At 37.7% G+C, this 21,890-nt stretch overlaps 1 protein-coding gene and 1 long non-coding RNA gene across 3 annotated transcripts in view; one reads left to right on the forward strand and one right to left on the reverse strand.

The window, feature by feature from the left end:
• Nucleotides 1-3,599: 3,599 nt before the first annotated feature.
• LOC127766861 (MADS-box transcription factor 50) overlaps nucleotides 3,600-21,890 on the reverse strand; it is a 28,028-nt gene continuing 9,737 nt past the window's right edge. For both annotated transcript variants that reach the window (XM_052292026.1, XM_052292025.1), the window contains 6 exons: nucleotides 5,838-5,916; nucleotides 5,216-5,277; nucleotides 5,026-5,125; nucleotides 4,885-4,926; nucleotides 4,710-4,751; nucleotides 3,600-4,513 (listed from right to left, as the gene is read on the reverse strand). In XM_052292026.1, the coding sequence (XP_052147986.1) occupies nucleotides 4,322-4,513; nucleotides 4,710-4,751; nucleotides 4,885-4,926; nucleotides 5,026-5,125; nucleotides 5,216-5,277; nucleotides 5,838-5,916 (517 nt within the window). In that variant the 3' untranslated portion in view covers nucleotides 3,600-4,321. The remainder of the gene's footprint in view (nucleotides 4,514-4,709; nucleotides 4,752-4,884; nucleotides 4,927-5,025; nucleotides 5,126-5,215; nucleotides 5,278-5,837; nucleotides 5,917-21,890) is intronic.
• On the forward strand, nucleotides 4,085-21,014 carry LOC127766862 (uncharacterized). Its single transcript, XR_008016296.1, has 4 exons — nucleotides 4,085-4,211; nucleotides 4,295-4,548; nucleotides 14,617-14,767; nucleotides 19,577-21,014. It is a non-coding gene; the product is annotated as an uncharacterized LOC127766862 (long non-coding RNA).

Genomic DNA, 21,890 nt, shown 5'->3' on the forward strand with positions numbered 1-21,890 from the left:
AACTCCAAGCTACAGGTGTTTATAATATTTTCATTATCTCGATTCTCTTGAGCTACGCACGCAGACGGAGCAAGTTACTAACACTGATGGGGACTGTGGAGTAGTTTGATCACTGCTGCACTGTACGCAATACCACGCATATTGCAATCGGCTATTCTCACCACAAAATAAACTCAACCGGCATACTTATGCAGAATACTCCGGATTATTTTTTTCCTTTAAAAAAAGATACGAACATGTAAAAGAATTACATATCAATTATATTAGAAAAAAACATAATTTTCGATATACTAACACAATCAGTCCAACAGATCTATGCCTCGAGACGAGAAGAAAATAGAAAAAATCTGTTAGGAGAAAAGACTACTACAAAACTCTGCTCCAATAAAACGGGAAGGTGGTTACGGAGCCGGGCTACAATCCCAAAAGACCCCATTTACGAAAATTCATATAATGATTGTTTTTAACAGCGGGCTATAAGTCGTATATATGGTTCTCTTCAGTTAAACCTGAATATAGAACCTCCGAAATCAACGTCCGATGTTGTGTCGATCGGATGCCTGGAGTATAATCGCGGTGTTCTATTTTTTGGACCTGTAAGCTGATTACAAAATAATGTTAATAGTACGAAACAATGTTGTACTTGTATATGATTGTATATGATTGCTTCTTGATTAAGACATGCATGATCATGCTCCATATTAATATTAGTATGGAGTAAGGGCCCGTTTAGTCCCTCAAAATTTTTTTCCAAAAACATCATATCGAATCTTTGGACACATGCATGAAGCATTAAATATAGATAAAAAAAACTAATTGCACAGTTATGGGGAAAATCGCGAGACGAATCTTTTAAGTCTAATTAGTCCGTGATTAACCATAAGTGCTATAGTAACCCACATGTGCTAATGACGGCTTAATTAGTCTCAAAAGATTCGTCTCGTGGTTTCCAGGCGAGTTCTGAAATTAGTTTTTTCATTCGTGTCCGAAAACTCCTTCCGACATCCGGTCAAACGTTCGATGTGACAACTAAAAATTTCCTTTTCCCCAACTAAACACACATTAATTGCTTCCTCGCCGTCTGTATAGTACTACTCAAATAATCACCGCTACAATCGCTGTCTTGCATCACTGATTTGATTAATTAGCTGATTCCCTGAAGAGAGAGAAGCTAGATATACGAGGTCTTACGTAACACCGATTGCGTCACCCGTGCCGTATACTCCCTCCGTCAAAAAAAAAAAAAAAAACCTGATTTCCGTGTCCAACGTTTGACCGTCTGTCTTATTTGAAAAAATTATAAAAAAAAATTAAAAAGACAAATCATGCATAAAATATTAATCATGTTTTATCATCTAACAACAATGAAAATACGAATTATAAAAAAATTTTATATAAGATGAACAATTAAATTTGAACATGGAAACCAAAGTTTGACTTTTTTTTATAGTACAGAGGGAGTACATACTACTTCGTACCTTCTTTTTCTTAGAGAGAGAAACTACTCTGTGTACTGTGTGTACCGTGTACGCTACTGTACTGCGGTTGGGATCTGCCGAGTGATCGATCTGCTCATCTGATCCAGTCCAGTCCTACAGCTCCTTGATTGTTTTCTTTGAAAGGATGTGCACCTTGATTTTTTTTTCCCAAAACACTACGGACGACATACTAGCACACTTATCTGCACGAAAACACATTCTCATAACTATGCACGTTCGAGAATTAGACCGGGAATGCTCCATATTTATTTTTCGAACCAACGTATTTGTACTAAACATCCCTATCTTTACGCATATGTGCACATTCGAAAAAATTGCGCCAACATATTTTAAGATTAACAAAATCACTACGTTGCGTACTTGCGTCTCACTGTCAAGGTTGTTAGTATCCCGATTCGTATTCTAATATCATATGTACGATACTACGATCCTACCAAACCGAAACAATATTGATCCACCTAGTATCGATCCACCTAGTATCTTAATTTTTATAGTAACTCGATCTTACTATTCATTTCCACACGATCATACGAAATCTTAGATAGTATTTTGATACTACGATCCCTACGATCACACTATATGTTATTTAAAATTAAATGAATTGAAAATAATATAAATAAATATGCTCAAGTTTACATAAAAATCAATTAAATTTATCAAAATCAATATTACGCACGAAAAACAAAGGAGAAAATTTTGAAAAAAAGCTTATAATAGATTTGCAGCTTGGAAGTAACCCTCGTTGATCTGTGTATGTGCGTTAGGCAGGTCAAATAAATGTAGACAAATGACTTTTCTCCTTAATTTTAATCTCAATACTCATGGTGATTTTTGGCAGCCGGCAGCTAACCATTGATCATAACAATAGCAATAAAAATTCCCTCCGTTCTAAAGTAGTTTTATTTATCCCAAACATACCAATAAAAACTACTCCCCCCGTCCCAGAATATAAGAAGTTTTAGTGTTGGACACGCTTATTAAGAAAGTAAGTAGAAGTGAGTGGTGGAGGGTTGTGATTGGATGAGTAGTGGAGGTAGGTGGAAAAATGAATGGTGGAGGGTTGTGATTGGTTGTGAAGAGAATGTTAGTGGAGAAGTTGTTATATTTTGGGACAAATTCTGAGAGTTAAAAGTTGTTATATTTTAGAACAGAGGGAGTAATAATTAAAATACTCAACTTTATGAAATTTCGATACAGTTATTCTTTTCTTTGTATACTTCCAATGCATTTATATCCTAATTTCACAAACTTCGATAAAATAATTGTTTGAGAAAGAACTTATTTTAGAACAAATCGTAAAAGGGTTAAAAACAAACTTATTTAAGATGGAGGTATTGGTGTTTGGTTGGAGGGATTAAAGTGGGGCTAAACTTTAGTCCCTCTCACAAAAATATAAGTCTCTATCATATTTTTGTGAGAGACTAAATTTAGTCCCTAGTTACCAAACACCCCATTAAGATGGAGCTAGTACTCTGCATGACGGCCATGTGCTAGTTTATCTCTCGCCACGGGAGTTTGTGGGCCATATGCTACGTAGATGTTGGGCCATCTTCGTGGGCTCAGGCTCCACCAGCACGTCCGCTCACGGCGCATGGGATGCACGCGGCGCTGTTTGTTCCCCCACATTCCCGTGGGCCGCATACTACCCAGGACGGTGGCGCGTTGGGCCGTATCGTCCCCAAGCCCATCACGGCTTTTGCCCTACATCGCCTGGATCGCGTTTGGGCCCGCTAGTCCATGCTAGTATACGCGACAGCGACGTGTACGTACGTCTCCAACGCGAATACAACACCTCCACGTGGCGTACTTGCATGTGAGGCAGTCTTCAACGTATGTTTCCCTGTCAAAATTCTACCGATTCCTGCGGTTTCCTGCATCCCTTTTGCCTCTAATTGCGTGTGGCCATTAGCTTTTCGCCTATGTTCCCTTCCGTGCCTCCGCGTGACACGAGCTGGTTGAGCAGCAGTGTATATCAACTGAACATCAAATAAATACTGCTTCATCCGTTTCATAATGTAAACCATTTTAGTATTTTTCATATTCATATTGATTTTAATAAATATATATATATATATATATTCATTAATATTAATATAAATGTGAGAAATGCTAAAATAAGTTATATTGTGAAACGGAGGGAGTAATGATTTATTACTACCATATACACTCGCTGTAAAGAGAAATATACTACTCCAACTTCAGACTCCAGAGTTGGAAAAATCACATCGCGGCTTTGCAAGCAAAAACCGTTATCACGCACCGAATCAAGGGATACTACTAGAAGCGATGGGGATTAGGGTCCAGAAGTCTCCTCGGCTTCCACTGCCCAATCGACACGTCGACCACAGGTAGCATTCAAGAGATCGAAACGTCGACCAATACCAGCATAGCGCGCCATATACAACAGGGGTACAGGTCAAAGCGATCTGTCACCTGAATGTACTCCCTCCCTCTTTAAACTCCCCCTTTCGTCTTCCTCCCGTTCCGGCCTTGTGCAGAGAATCTCAACAGAGATATGTTCAGCATATGTTTGCTCCAACATCACATCAGATACCAAGCCACAATCAAGCAGGAGTACAAGTATGCACTTGAGATCTCTCGATTTTGATTTAGATGGGTAGTGGAGGCAGCCGATCGAAGGGTTTCTGCCTGGTGGTGCTGAATGGGTGGGTGCATGCGTCTAGCATTTCGCATCCATGGACGACAATACGGGTAAGTAAAATATACAGCGTGGTCTGTTTTTAGGATGGTTTTGTGTCATTGCATGCCTAGCATCATCTCCTTTCTCAACGCAGAGATCCAGCTTATTCCTGGCCTGTTACTTAAGAATGGGGCATCGCTTGGCTATCTTCTGCAGCACCGCCGCTGGAGCGACTTCTGCCAGGCAGCCCTATGGATAGCTCAGTTTCGACATCCATGTTCATGTTGTCGTTGGTGGTGTTGATGTTACGGTCCGGGTTCTCATCTTCAGCCCGGACAGTCAAAGGAGCAGACAAGGGAGGCTGATTCTTACACTGCACAAAGTTCATGATCAAGGGAAGCAAATCAGGTGAGTTGATCTTTCAGTGTCGCAGAAAATTCTCGGCATATATATTGGTGTGCACATAAGATATCGCACGAATTAGCTCAAATAATCATATGCTAGGCTGGGCGATCGACTTAAGCTGGCTGCTGGTGTCTTCTCGGCAGTAAAAGTTTCACTCGTCTTACCTTTTCGCGTAACTCTTCATTGTCCTTGCGCAGCTTCATCTCCTGGTCGATGTTAATGCAAAAAAGAGACAAACACGACATTAGGAACAGATGATTGGTCCTGCGTTTCAGGTTATATATATATATATATATATATATATATTTATTTATAGTAAGTACGAAGTTGGTGAGGTACCTTCTCTCTCAGTTTGGCAACCTGCTCCTCAAGCAGCTTTGTCTAGTATGCAGAGAATTGGTTGTAAGTTTGTGCACATCATATATATAGATAAATTAATTGCTGATAACGTAGACTGAAATGGAAAATTTATTAGCCAACCTTCCTTCCCCTGATGCTAATGAGGCTTCTCTCCAGCTTGACCTCCAGGCTATGCAGTTCTTCAATAGAACATTCATCCAACTTTTCACCCAGCAGTTTTCTGCATATCAACAAATTAAACACGATGATAACAGCCTATTTTTTGACAGCTACAAGGACGGCACTTCTGTAATTAAGCTGAAGGGAGTACCTTTTGTAAGTTTCAAGAGCTTCAAGTTTCTTTGCCAAACCATCAGCGTCAGCTTTTACTTGCTACAATTCAGACAACCAAACAATCTATTGAAAATTGTCCAGCTACAATAAACGACTAGAAGCACATTTTATTTCAGAACACATTTTTTCATTGCTTGTTTAGTGCTCATGTTCTATATTTATTTCTCAACCAAAACATTCCTACCATAATCTCGAAGACTATGCACATCCTTGGTGAATTGAAAACTGATTCTTAAAAGTCTAGAATACATCTGATTTTCTTTGTCTTAAAAATAGTACTGTCCCTGCTTCAGTGCAGGGATCTTATATATGCTTATTTATACATAACCATAATCTACTGTTTTTTTATTAAAAAAAATACAATCTATCAGATATAGGGCATCTTCAAATAAAATTTGAAAACAGAGTTCCCCAAAATAACTAACTTAATATACATTTCGTTTTACCTCAATATACAACGAAATCTATTGATGGAGCAGCATTGACACTGCCAACGTAAATTATACGCACACATATGACATAAATTATACTAAAATCAGTCTATCAGCAATAACACTATGGTACAAGGATGACCAAGTTTGTCAACAAGAATTATATACCTCTATATCTTGCTGTACTGTCTTGTTGCCGATATTTTCCTTTGTATACGTCCTATAGCGTTCAATTGTTTTCTGCGTACTGAAGTAAAGAGAAAAGCAGCAAGATTATGTCAGAATAGTGTTAGAATTCTGTTTCAATTACAAAAGCACAAAACGTTAGATATATCTCAATTAAATATCCAATTAGCTTCATAAATTGTTAATTAAGAAAAAGAACGCGGTCAAAGGTGGACTTCTTTCTGCAACTAGAGAGGTTTTACGCCTTTCGATCTTCTGATGCTACATAAGGAGAAAAGATCAATCTTTTAGATCATGAAAAGATCAATCTAACTATACATGTTTGATCTCTGTCATATTGATATCTTAAGCCAGAACACCCCACATATGTATCAAGAAAACTCATGAAGTTGGAAGGGCATTTACACTAGTACTATCAAGAAAACATAGGAGTGTTTGTTGGATTGTTGCATACTTTTCGAGTCACTGTGTGACCTATATCCAATATAAATTGCCGGATGATAAACTACAGACATATATAGATAGGTAGATATTGTTCAAAAGAAAAAAAAATAGATATACTAGCTACAGATAAAGGTAGTCCTCCAACATCTTCCTGACTTAAATGCAGAATAAAATTTAGGGCTTATTTGCTAAAAACACCAGAAGAATTTATAAAAGGTATAACTGTTCCAGAACTTCTAGTAGTTTCATTCTGCGGTCTCAAACTTTGCCCAAGCTTATCATTGAATGGTCTTTATTATCCACAGCCTAATAATCAAATTAATGTGGTAACTGGTACAAATGGAATCGTGCGAATGAAATAATCACATATACAGCTGCTGAACAAAACAATATCACATTGTTGCTCATTTTTTTGATAAACCTAGGAGAACATTTTGATAAAATTTGAGGAAAACCATGAAATAATAACTAAAATTAACAGACATATGATACAAAATTCAAGACAGAAACTTGCGTTTATTTGATTTGAACTAATCATCAGACATTTTCAACAGTTGCCTTTTTAGAACTTGGTAATGGAGTCTTGAAAATGAAAAGGGGTTATGGTTAACTAAGTGTATTTGCTGCTGCTGTTAAAGTCATGTAACCAGTTAAAACTGGGGTGCTTTTCTGTGGCACCATATTCTTCCCAGGCGATGCCAATATAAAGAGTTATTAAAATAACAAGTCAACTTCGCCATAAGACGTGCTAATTAATACTCCCTCCGGACTAATAATATTAGTTGTTTTGAATAAGGGTAAAATCAAACTTTAAAATCTTTTACTATAAATAAATTATAAAATATTTATCTTAAAAATATGGAAATCATATGTATAGATTAGTCTTAAAAAGTACTTCAATAAAATCATATGTTTGCTGATATTTCTATATATATTATAATAGAAAATAGTTGTCAAAGTTACTTTTTGGAGACCGTGCTCTTGTCCAAAACAATAAGTATTATCAATCCGGAGGGAGTATACTTTATCAACAAAATAAATTGCAGAAAGAAATTCTCCATTAATCTAAAACCTGATGCACGGTAACATAAGATCAATTAGCCACATGCATATGCACTTGTCGGGACCCATTTAAAATAAATAATCTATGAAATCCTTTGGCTGGATGGAACTAGAATACACCAACACCTAACAACTTCTTTAGTAAGAGTAAAGAAATAAATATAGAGTAAATTATAGTATATCAAGTGTGACCCATGATGGCAGCCTCCCGCTACTGAAATTCTTTATGAAGCCAAAGAAGGCTTCTCACAATTCTAGTGTATCGAACTTGCTATTTGTCTAAGTAGCTTCACTTATAAGTTGTTTTCCAAAGGGCTCGTGTGTATTGATGAACGTCTTATGAAAATTTCTTCAGATGGAAATGGTTGATTTTACCAAAAATAATGTGGCTTTAGTATATAAAGAATCTAGAAAACATGGTAAAAACGTCATTTTAGAAAAGCTTTGTAGAGGCAAGTCACTCTTGGAGGTTAGAATCATTGGTAAACATAAATAAGTTGTAGGAATTTTCTCCCATGTATCCATCCTCTATGAGAAGGTCAAGGAAAACGTCCATATTCAACCACTCAACTATGGCCTTGATCTGAATTTTGACCTTCGACTATAAAATTGCTCAGTTTTGTACCTTGTAATAAAGCTATCCCTAAGCCCAAACCAGGTTTTTTTTATGACACGGTGAAGTAATTGGTGGTATGATTTGGATGCCACAAAGCATCTACTCCATTTCCATATTGTAAGCCATTTTAGTTTGTCCAAAATCAAATTTTAACCAGGTTTATAGAAGGATGCACCAACATCCATAATATTTCATGGTGGATTTAATGAATGTGATTTGATGTTATGGAAGTTGTTACATTTTTTATGAATTTGGTCAAAGTTAAAAGAAGTTTAATATAGGACAAAACTAAAATGACTGATAACATAGAATTAAGTAGTAGCTATCAAACTAAAATAAATAAGATACATAAGAGAGAAAGGTGGTGAGCATGACAAGTGGGTCCCAATATTTTCTATATTTCTTTGTTGTTTATTGTTGATTTGTGTGGTGAACAACTCTTTTCACAAGTAGGTAGGGGTGGCATTTTCCCCATTGGAAACAGGGCCTCGGTGGGTCCCCACCCCTACAGGGCCGGGGATAGGGCCAAATCTTCACCCGTGGGTGTTACTGAGTTGGGCCCTGACTTTGAGCGGTGTTAGGGCCGAGGTGACATCTTCACTCGTGGAGCCCTGAAGTTTAAGAAATAGGCACCTCATGTATGTATTTCTAGCCATCAAAAGCCCATAAGGCCAAAAATAGAATATTAAAGGACAAAAAAACAATAATCCACCTGCACAATTCGATGCTCCCATCGGCTGCATGATTTGTGCGATCGCTTCAATGCTCTGCGCATGCAACGAGTCACGCACGCCGCCCATGCGTCGACTTTATCCCGCCCGCTGCTATCACCGGAGTCCCACACCATCTTGTCCACAGGTGCCCCACACCTTCTTCGTCATCTTGTGGTCGGCCACCGGCGCCCACTCCATTCCCCTCCCTCTTCGGTCGCCTCCCCACGTTGTCTCTTCTCTCCATACGATTGCTTCCTTTGGTTGAAGGTGGCACTTGTCGTTCTTCCCTCCTTCTAGCCGTCGGCAACTTCCGCTTGCTTAAGGGATGTTGGGACTTGGCTGAAGTGCGAGGCCCTATAGGGGCCGGGGTTTCGGCCGGGGACTAATTTCAACCTGTTCTTTCTTTCGGGGTCGGGACCGGGTGAACCTGCAAGTGAACAGGGATGGGAGTTTTTGTCCAACACGAACCGACCCAACCCAGTTGCCATGTTGGATCCATCTCACCACATCAATGGAACCATGTTGATGAACCATTTTTAAAGTTGTGGGATCAGTAATTAATTGCTTTATAGTTAAAAGGACAAAAATTAGATCAACACAATAGTTGAAGGGCTAAATTTGGACTTTAATTGTAGGATAACCACCATTTATATACCCATTGTCATTATGATATAGTATTTATTCTCGTCTCGAAGCATCATCTTAACGAGATAAATGGTATATTTGACTTGAGTCTAATGTATACACATTTTTCGACCACTAAAATAGGCTTATTGCAAATTACATTTTGAATATACACAAGAAGCATGCTAAGTCAAATTACACCTTTTTCTCACTTTGAGTCAAAGGGCCAACCAAAGAACTACAACATATTTGACACGTACTTGGGTTTTTATCTTACATTGGTGGGTCTACTCACACAATGGTTCAACTGATGCACATGTATATCAACTGTGAGTTCAATTCATCCTTCTTGGGTCAAGGGTGAAAAATAGATATACATACGAGTGGTAAAGGCTATTATTTTATGACTTGTACAATGGTATTGTAGTAGCGGCAAAGTCGTGTATTGTGGGGTTGTTAGCTTGTGAAGACATTTATTGCATCTTGGAAAACATTGAAACAAAACATTTATCACTAAGCATTCCAAGTGGTATGGAAAAATTTAATTACTTGCCACTTTTGCAATTGTTCCTATATGTTTGCTTCTAATGAGAATAGTTCTTAACCTTGTGCCACTTTTCCCACTATGGGTATTCCAACATGAAAGATTGACATTAAAAGTTCATTTTGCTCCAGCCCCTTTCCCCAAGGTCTGGTACCTGTGGAAGTCACTGCCGCAACCACCAGATGCTATGGAGCTGTCGCTGGGGACCCTGTGTGAGCCATGGTTCTTTGCGACGACAGTGAAGGTGGCGGGAGCTCAGTAGAACCATCGATGATGTTGGGGCTAATGGTGGACTTGGAGGGTCAATTGGATAGAGAAGGGCATGTGGTGAAAGCTTCCACCAAGAAGGTCGATGGGGATCATCGTCCTTGCCAGGGACGTTAGCAACAGATGGTGAGAGGACCTCGAAGAAGAGTAGACTAGTTGTGGCGGCGGGAGGCAACAACCCTCCTTCTCTTCCTCTTCTTTCGCCTCCTTTGCTTCCACAACTCGTAGCATGGTTTCACGTGGGAGGATACTGTTTCTAGCCATTGAGTTCTTAGGCACGACTATCTTTTGTAATTCGATTTGTTGCCGTGTGGTGAGGGGCTATGATAGTGGGCAGTGGTTGTGGGGTGTTGCATCAAAAGGAAGGAGGAGGCCACGCGCGCTTGCCCGATGTTACGGGGGTTGCGAGGTGGCATAGGTGGATGGTGAGGTGCATGGCGACCAATAAGCAAATGGATAACATGGTGGCTCACCCGAGATAGAGTTCACCGACAAGGACTTACATCAACAGCGTAGTGGTGAGCTCCTCTACATCCAACTACAAGCATCTAATTTCATGAGGGTGGAGTTTGTCGATGAGGACTACATCAACGGCCACGGAGGTCAGCTCCGCTACATGCAAATGCAGATCTAAGGCCAAGGACAACCATGGACATCCTTAATCGTTTCTTCCTTTTGATCGGGGCAAAATTGGGATCTCACATCAACAATCCATATGATGCCAATGTGTTACACATAGGGGCATAGTATTTAGAAATCTTCTCTCCAACGGCAAACACAGGACGACGGGTTATAAGAGCACAAATAGTTAAACTTCCTAATGGTATGAGCTTACCACTTCCATGTTATAAATGTCTTTTGTTGATACAAACATTATAAATACTTGGCTTTTTATGAATCAATGTAAAATGCATCGTAACCCATTAAACCATGCATTGAACATGTTGTGTTTTTGTCCTTCCCCCTTTATCTATGTGAGATCAAAAGAACGGTGGGGGAATATTCTAAAACCAGGTCTATGAAGCTAACTTCTCGTTATAGGATCCAAATCCTGTCACAAATATACCAAACCGAGTAGATAATCAGCTAGCTACCAATTTACATGGTGATCACACAAGGTTAGTTCAACTAAACTTCCGTTATTCATTGTGGTCCAAGGCTCAAAGCCACAATTACACCATAGCGTATGACGTCTATTATTGATTCCTTGCATAGAAACTTAGTAGTTATGGATATATGGGTTTTTTCAAATCCACAAATCTTATGTTTTAAGAAATCCGCATCATGCACTGATTGATGTTGTAATTAAGGTATGGTTGGAACTTTGAAGTGATCAAGTTGGAACAATATATACTAATTTTACATCGAGATTTACAATTTATAGGTACATGGTAAAGATGAATTAGTTTTTTTGTGTGTTTGAATCCTTCTCTTTCGCCAATTTATAAGTATTTTTTTACATACAAATTACAATTATATGACGAAATCAGAACTTAATTTTTCTCTAGGTTGATTGTTCTACTGTTTAAGCCTATATACATAAAAAGAAATACATTTGCTTGTTTTTGTCTGAATGATATAAGATATACGTATATAAACCTATATTTGAAACAGAATAGCTAGTTACATGATAATTTTGATGATAGGTGATTTAGCAACCAAGTTTTATAACCTTCAGTAGAGAACTATAACAAGGGATTAGTATGAGAAATATATATTTCAACTAAGTAGGAATTAACATCAATGATGAATCTAAGCATAACCTGGCTATGATGGGAGTTGCACCAGGCAACTAGTAACACAGAAAGACCATGAAACGCGCGAGAGTAGAGTTGTAGATAGTGGTGAAGGGAGACAATATTTAACATGCATGATTTTGGGGGAAGAGATAAGAAAGGAAAGATCAACACAAAAATTTGTCGGACTTTGGGACTAGTGTAGTTTGGATGAGAAAAGATGAGAAGATTATCTTTTGAGATTCAAACTACATGCAAAAGAACATAACATATTACTAGAAAAACAACAATTTCAAACTATTTCTTATGCATCAATGCTAACACATCTTTCATTCTAATATTAAATTCTTTAATCAACATATGCACATATTATGTTATGCAAATTCTCAATTTTCCTTACTCGGAATCGCTCAAATGATTTTACCATAAATTAGCAACGATCTATACTAACCAATTTACCTTGATGATATATATGCTTTTGGGTGTAACATATCTGAAGTAAGAAACTAAAGGATTTATTTTTTTTTACCTTGATTTCTATTTTATCCTTGATCACATTAGTGTTGGAGTAATAGCCATTAGAATATTTTTTTTGCACATCTCTTGGTTTATGGGTATTAAATAACATAATTTTTTTGATCAATAATTAGTTATCCTTGAGCAATATACGACATAAAGTAAGGTTCTAGCAAGGGTATGGTGTGTTGGTATTGAGCCAAGCATAAAAACTCTTGCATTATAGCCAATTGTGGGTTAATTCATATTCACAAAGTCAGACAATAGCCGGACTTTGGTTGAAAGACAATGCACCTACAAATGGGCTAGATAGATCTTGGAAGCTAATGTGCACCTTTCCTCTTCCTAAATGGCAGTTAATTATATATAATAATTGTCATATTTTCTATCTAAATACTAGGTACCATATATAATCTAATATGAATCACAAAGGAGGTTGACTGCATAGGTTCAAGTACAAATAAATAACTCAACCTAGCCAAGGTATATGAAAAACAAGAGTACAACTTTACTGTCTTTGGGAGGGTATGGCCTCATATGGGTGAAGCTAACTCAAATAACTATGGAAATAAAGCAAATTTTATAATTTTAAATTAATAAGCATGCACCACAATAGCGAATTTTAACTTTTTTAATGCAAAATACAGTGTAATTAACATAACAACTAAAAATAATGAGGCAAATATTTTATAGAGAAAAAAGAACAATTTACATCGATAGTTACATTTTTTTTTTGCTAAGTGCTTAAGACAAACATCACATGCTACATATCAATAAAATAGCAAAAATGTGGTAGCTATTTTGTGTATCGAGCATGTTCTCTCATTGACCCAAGATCTCCATTTTGAGCTAAGTAGTGATGCTGTCAAAATAAGTGCACTCCATATGAGAAAATAGAGAAGATAGACATAATAGTATAATTAAAGCATCTAAAAGTACCATTGCCAAAATACACCCATTTTACAAAGATATGTCCACAAATAACCACAACGGCAGCCAAACTGGAGACAAAATAACAAAGATTTTCAATTCTAGATTTATCTTAGTACTAATATGTTTTTTTTTAAAAAAAAAATGACTATTCTTAATTACACTGTATTCTTTTATGATGATAAAACAAATATTGTTGGTATATCAAAAAGACCAAGGAAAAATGCCATAGAAAACGATAAATATGTTATCAAGCAATTTATCTTCAATTACCATGCCCAATAAAGATGAGACTACATCAAGACATGCAAAAGAACATGAATTAAGTAGTTTTATTACAATTGTGGTCACAATTGTTAACATATTTAGCATGCTAAGTAGTTTTCTTACATGAATTAAATAGTTTTCTCACAATTGTGGTCACAATTCTAAAAAAAAGGGCTACAATTAAACGGTAGCAATACGTTGATGGGAAAAAGACTATGCACAAAAAGGATAATAGTCGGGGTTCAACTAGTACAAGAGAATGAAATATATATATATATATATATATATATATATATATATATATATATATATATATATATTGACCCAAAAACAGTGAGGGAGGCCCCCACTGTAAATATATATATTAAAGAAAATATATACAAGAGAAGCAACAAAAAGAGAATGAAATATATTTTGCAAGCAAATGACCACAATCAATTAATGCATTTTTTCACAACTACAAAGATATGCTCAAATGCAATGTGCCTCATTCAATTCCTTTCTAAGGACTACCAATCTACAATTTTCATGTGGTAGGGTTTTGATTTGGGATCTCTTCACTCTAGGCTTTGACACTAGTTTCTTTTGAGTACATCTCAGAATATCATAACCATTTTGTCAAAATTATCAGTTTGATGCAACTTTAGCTAACTATTTCCAAGGTCCACATGCAAGACACTCATAATAGTGAAAATTCTAGTAAAATCGTCCACTACGATGTTGTTTAGTGAAATGTCTGTCTAAAGTTGTAGCAAAATTCTAATTTTGACTAAATAGTTGTTGTTTTGTGAAACTCTTCTTTTGAAGATTGAACAATATATATACATAAAACCTACTAAAATAATACTATTATAAAATACCTTTCGAGACAATCCACGTGTAGGATTTTCATGTATTTGAACTACGTATTTAAGATGTCTTATGAGGGCATAATCATCTTAGATATGACCATGCCTATGTTTACATATTAATTAACTAAAGGCACATGCGTTCTATATATTTAACCAAAGATACTACATCTCAAATTTCTTTTTAACATTAGTACCTGCATGGATCAAGCAAAGACAAGCATGAGCATAGAAGGAATGGATTATTAATGAAGATGATACGGGACCATGTGAAGGCCCCCCCCCCCCCCCGGCAGAAAAAAGTCTTCTCTCATGGCGCCGCATAACAAATTCAAGCCATCGAAGGTAATGTAGCATTTTCCTGGGTGCAATGAGTACTTTCAGAAAGTTTTGGTCCCACCCACGATTGTCCAGAATATATGACATCGGTCGTGTATGTGTTGCAGCGACGTCGGCCTTGTAAAAATATGGTTACAATGTCTAAAGTTTCATGGCTAGATCATATTTAATTTTTAATTCTTATTTTGTTTTTCTTTATTAATGTGGACATATTCAATTCCTTACAAGAACAACCATCCCAACCAAATCTTCTCAAATATAAAGATTGGATATACATAATGGGCTCAAGGAATAGTTTTTACAACAGAAATTGGGATAAAGTTACGTATATTGAGATTCTCGATGTTCCGAAAATCAACCGATGGTTATAGGAAAAGTGTATATAGGATGTTGTAATTAAGGGTAGGGGAAAACGGTTGGAAACGATACCATTATTTTATTATTTTTACGAAAACAAACAAAAACAGTCAGGAAATTTCCATATTTTTTCAACTATTTAGTGTCAAGTTCAATGTAACGCTGGCAGAAATTGGAAAAACTTCGTTTTAGAAATGGTAGTAGTCGGTACAATTATTATTATTATTATATTAGTTTCTCAGAAACAGTATCGGGCGATCAGGATATTTCCATACCGTTTTCACCCCTAACTATATGTTTGCGGTAATATGTATATTTGATGTTGATGGCTCCTATATACATATCAAATGTATCATGTTTGATAAATATGTTTGTAACATCCTCTAACCATGTGATGGTGACATCATTATTGACCCAAAATGATACTCGGAATAAGCTCTCAAGCGGGGAATCAATTGACCGCCCCTTTGTGAGTTCAACCCAAAGGAATGCAGAACATGAGTTGTTGCGGGATTATATGAGGAAAAGTCGGTTATATAGGTTCAAGCCACGCTTAGCATAATATCGTGGGGTTCTTCTCATGCTCTTTGATGCAGAGACTAACAGAGGAAAGATCTCTAAGGTTCGATCCCCTAACCTGGTGGCCTTGGACCTTGCCATACAGTTAGTCGAGGAATACCACAATGGCTAAACTCTAACGGCTAGGTCCTGGCAGCGCACAGGGATTAGGTATATGAAATATGGTCGCTTGTTGACAAGTGGACCAGGTCGTCGGGACCTTGTGTGGCCCTCTCGGTGCTCGTTGGAAAGACAACTTCTCGCTTTGCCGCATGTCCTACCTAGAGCACTATTGACGCTTTCTAGATCCGACTGTCGGCCTAAGGTGGAAGAAAGTGTGGACATGCACTGAGACCGTCTAAGCGGCAAGACAGTCAACCATGCCATCTGAAAGCCTTATTCTATTCGTAGGGGTGATGATGGTGCGCATGATAGCCGCACAACCGCTACCACGTAACTCCCATCACACACCGTGTAGATATGCGTCACTTAGCATTTAATGCAAAGCTTGCCTTGCAAATGACAGTACCAACAAGTCACGTTCAGTAGTTCTTAATGCATTGCTGTTGTCACAACCAGTCCATGGATTCTAACCCCAAGGTAGGGATGACGGTATCCTGAGCTTTGATCCCATCCGATGACCCAAGGCAAGACCCTAAGCTTGTGTCTTGACCTTTGTCCAGAGGAAGGGCCCCAAGCTCACCCCCACCTAAAGCTGGCAAAATGGGTCATGCTCTATCGGGCTGAGCCAGGCACGTTGCTACAGTACCCGCCCTAACTCGGCATGGGCCCACGAGCTACTAGGTCGTGCCAGCACCGTGTTAACACCAAAATTTGGTAAGATTCTATTGACGAAAAATTTGGGCTCAGCCGATAGTGCCAGATCTATGTTAGCACGAACTAAGTTGAAAACAGCAACAGCCTGGGAGATCTGCTTAGCGCTAGTGAAGGTCCAAAAATTGATAAGATGCGGGCATGCCAGTTAGTTTGATCCTGCAGCTGACAAGATATGCAAACAACAGATCAAATAGCCGATCGAAGTCGATGGAATAGTTCCAGCCGATGCCGATACTAGCCAATGCTTATACCAGTCGATGTCGATGGGGTTTTGAGCAATCGGCTATATATCCCATGTATATTCTGATACTTGAGTAAATAATGATATATAGACAATCCAATGATAATAATGTTATATAATAATAATATAATCTAATAGAAACCAATCGGCTAATAATGATATGATAAAACAAATGTTGATCCGAAGGCTAAAGCATACATCGGCTGAAGGACCGACATCATAAAATCCAAACGATTAGATAAATAGTGAAACCTTTGTTGCAATTGGCTAAATCCAACTTGTGTGTAATCCTTATAAGCCGATACAACGTCCAGATAACTCATCAGCTGAAACCCTGATGAAACCCTTGTTGACAATCAAAGGTAGGTTAGTTTTTATGGTTCTAAGCACGACTAAGGTCGACGCAACTAGAAGTATGCAAAGAAACATTAAGTCTAAACAATCAAGCCTTTGACTAATTTTAAGAGCGGTGGATACCTTAGCTAATCTAATCTGGCAAAGCAATTTAGCCAATATCGGCAAAAATACTGAAGCAGATCTCAAGCCGATACAAGGAAATTGCGCTGCCAAACTAGATTAACAGAGATATATGATAAATAGGTAGGAAAATATATCATCCGAACCAGAGCGATCCAAGAGATCGCAGCGATGCAACCTTGGACAATACCAATATAGTCGATACAATTGCCATGACCGGCGAAACGTAGGACTTACCCCTTCGCCAAAGACTGAAAATCGATACAGCCCCGCGTCAGGTGCCAAGTTCCACCAGTGATAAATAAAACATCGAGAAAGAGTAGTTATATTGATCTGTGAGATAGTTTACATTGACTACGGGTGTACATATTTATACCTAAAGGTAGATACTAATCCTTCTTGGAAAAGAAAGAAACTTTCCTAAAGATAAAAGAAAAACATAAAAATACTTATCAAACAATAAACACATTTTACCAAGGATAAAAAAAAACTAACAAACTCTCCTAATTACTCCCTCCGGGTTGATAATACTTGTCGTTTTGGACAAGGGCACGATCTCCAAAAAACAACTTTAACTATTATTTTCTATTATAATATGTATAAAAGTGTTAACAAATATATGATTTTATTAAAGTACTTTTTAAGACTAATCTATACATGTAGTCACCATATATGAAAGACAAATATTTTAAAAATAATTCATAATCTTCCCTAAAAAATGATTCATAATCAAAGATTCTAAAGTTTGACCTTATCCTTGTCTAAAACGACAAGTATTATCAACCCGGAGGGAGTAATAGATAAACTGCAATACCACATCCTCCTTGAACTCGGTCTCCTCTAGATAAACTTCCTTTAATCGATTAATTTCCTTAACCGAATCTACCAAGAATCCAACTATTGGCCACCAGATAATTCGCATCGGTCGATTTCAGGACTCTGGAGTCGATACTGACTTTAGATTGATGATGACTTCGGGGCTTACAAAATTTTGATGTTAACAATCGAACACTAGACAAATACTTCCTAAAGTTAAAAGGAAAGTTACTAAATCTTGCCTAATTAATAAATAGAATTAAACTATCATGCCGTGGTCTTTACGATTCTTCCTTGAACTCGGTCTTTTCAGGATAAGTTTACAAGGATTATATACAAGTTGGTTTTAGCCGATTGCTACAAAGGTTTCACTGACATCAGAACACCAGCCGGTGTATGCTTAACCTTCGGATCAAACAATTATTCTATCATATCATTATTGACCGATTGGTTTCTATTGGATTATATCATTGTTTAATTACATTATCAGTTGATTGTCTATATACCATTATTTACTCAGGTGTCAAAATATACATTGAACATATAGATGATTGATCAAAACCCTATAGATATAGGTTGGTATCGACATTGGCTAGCATTGGTATATCGGCTTATTGGCCGATTGGCTCTTTGATCTTCAATTTATACATCTTGTTAGTTGCATGATAAAACTAGTTGGCACGCCCACATCTTATAAATATTTTGGACCTGCATTGAAGCTAAGTAGATCTCCCAGGCCGCCATGCTTTCTCATCAACACACAGCCCGTCCGACCATGCCATGGATGGACCGACGCCATAGCCCATGGGCCTGCACGGCATGGCACGGCTACTTTGCGGATTGTCACGGCCGGACACAACAAGCAATGTCTGCACGACACGTAGGGCACGACATTGGATAATGCATCTTTGCATGCCATATTATTAATCTAATTGTTAAAAAAGGGTTTAAGTTATTAAATGTACACATTGAGGCCATTCGTTAAGCAATCACGTTCTAACCATCGCACCAATGGAAAAGGTACTGTGTGGCATCGGATGAGCGTGCACGTAAGTTTATCACCAGTACAAAACATCGGTGGAATGCCACTTATCTAATGTTGAAGTGTATTACATTATAAGGATTTGCTTATTATTTTTCTTCAAACACGTGATGTTTTGACAAGTGATGGGCAACTGCTATTGATAGACATATACTTAGTATGTTGTTGAGAGGTTCTTTCAATTTCTTTTTATCTGAACTTCTAAAGTATATTATCCAACAGCTAATTTAAATTTGCATAAGATTCTTGAAATTGCCACTTTGTTCAAAGAGTATGATAGTGATGAACTTATAGGACCAGCAGTCTTTAGTGTGAAACAAAATTATCTTAAATATTGGAAAAACCTCCCCATGTAGTATGCTTTTGCATTTATTCTTGATCCTAGAGGGAAATACATCGATTCCTCAATCTTTGTTCACTTATTGGAGAAACTAAATATGTTGATTATTCCAACTATTATTCTGATGTTAATACTAAATCATTTCAGGTGTTCCAAAAGTATGAATTAAAGTTTTAGGGAGTCACATTGCAAATACCCACACCCGCCCTTGCAACAGGTAAGAAAAATCATAGTGTAGCAGAATTTGCGGAGGCTCATCTTCCAGCCATGGTGGCAATGGTAGTTCGACCAAGTGTTGACGATAGAGTTGTCCAACTATTTGGATAGCATCGCCATCAGACATGACTCGTCGCACTTCAATGTACACAGGTTGTGGAATAATCACAGGATGTCATATCCTCTTCAAAACTAGCATGAGATGTATTGATGGTACCTATATCTACGATATCCTCCAAATCGGCCTTCAAACCTCTACGGACAAATTATTGAGGACCAAAGAACATGTTTGAGCAACGAGGACGAAGAAATACTACTAAGCGTAAAAGGATAGGAGCTAGCTGCAGAACATGTTAGAGTTAAGTCGTTTTTTAGTTTGCCGGATGGAGGGCCAAAGAAAAACCTCCAATGTAAAACCTTGCCAACCCAAAATATTGATATGCATAAGTATGATCTCCTGCAAGTTGTTAATTTTATAGCTGAACACTACATTTGGGGTTCTAAACAGTACTTGATTTTGCGGCGTTCTTTAGATGATGGTATTGTTGAGATAAAATCACATAAGCATATGCTAGAGTGGTTTAGACTCAATGTAGATAAGGGGGTTGTGTGCGTCGATGCCCAAACCAATAATTTCAATGGTCCATTGCAATTTTCACCCACAAAATGTAGGTGTCATCCTTCAGTAAGGCCTAGAGCATGGATAAGTGAGATTGCTACAAATTAGGGAGCCACAAATGAGAGACACACAAAAGAGAGCCAAGAAATTAAAAAAAAAAGGGTTCAAATGATAAGGATGCGGTAGGAATTGATGATGAGGGCATATACTCTGATATTGAATCACTTGTGGCACATAGTGATAGCAGCTATGATTCAGATTTGGCCGAATCTACTGACTCTAATTGCTCTGACCCTAAGTTTGATCCTGATCAAGAAATAGTTGACGAGGATGACGACGACGACGATTTACCTATCTATGCATATGATATTCATGATCCTTGTATTGATGTTGATGTGGTGTTCCCTGATTGGATCAATGCAAGTTAGCAGTTACCCATCATATTATCTTGAATGATCATGCTTTTGAAACCAACAAGAAAGACAAGTAATGTCTTTGCATATCATGTTCATGATGCTTGTATTGATGTTGATGTGGTGTTCCCTGATTGGGATCAATGCAAGTTCGCAGTTACCCATCATACTATCTTGAATGATCATGCTTTTGAAACCATCAAGAAAGACAAGAAAAATGTTTAGAGCCATTTGCAAAAGAGCGGAATAGGGTTGCGAGTGTCCTTTTTTTGCATCTACAACCCCCAAGTACATTGGATGCAAGGTACTTTCAATAAGTTGAAAGCTATTCATTATTTTTTTGTAGGTTAAGACAAGTGGACCAAAGCACACTTGTTGATCTTTCAACAAGTATGGTGAAATGATGGCCTCAACTAAGTGGGTAGTTGATCGAGTGGTGGACTTGTTGCGGGATAACCCCTCAAGGGGAGCAAAGGATCTGCAAGCACCATATTAATATCCTATAATTTAGGGTCTTTAGAGGATAAATGGAAAGTGGGATGACAGCTACGATCTTCTGCCTACCTATCGTGAAGAGCTATTAAGATCAGTGCCAAGCAGCTTAGATGAGTTGGACAGTAAAGAGTGCAATGGTGATGTCTGCTTCACAAGGTTCTCTGTTGCTCTCAAACCCTATATCAATGGGTTTTTGGAAGGATGTAGGCGTTACATAGATATATACTCCACTCACTTGACTGGAAGGTCTAGAGGCCAGTTGGCATCAGCTGTTGCAATTGATGGTCATAACTGGCTTTTTCCAGTGCATATGGGGTGATTGAGACCGAATATAAGGAAAATCAAGAAGCCTAAATTGTTACGGAACCCTGGGAGGCCAAGAATGGCTAGGATAAAGGCAAGTGATGAGGCTGGCACTAGTAAGAGAAAATAATGCACTGAATGTAATGAGCTAGGCCACACGGCCAAGACTTGCCAAGGAGGTCCCACAGCAAGTCAAAAGAGGAGGCACTCATCTTTAGAAATTGGAACAGTAGAGAGGGGAACAACGAACCAAGTGTTGCACATCAAAGTGAGTCATGTATTGCTCTTTCCTTATATTTATCTTCAATTTTTGCTTATTTCAGATTTTGCTTATGCTTATTTTGTTATTGTTGATCTCTCTTAACCATCAAGTGCAAGTGCAAGGGAAAGGGGAAGTGACAGTGGCGATGTAGGA

Source organism: Oryza glaberrima, chromosome 3 (assembly GCF_000147395.1).
Source record: "Oryza glaberrima chromosome 3, OglaRS2, whole genome shotgun sequence".
Lineage (NCBI taxonomy): Eukaryota > Viridiplantae > Streptophyta > Magnoliopsida > Poales > Poaceae > Oryza > Oryza glaberrima.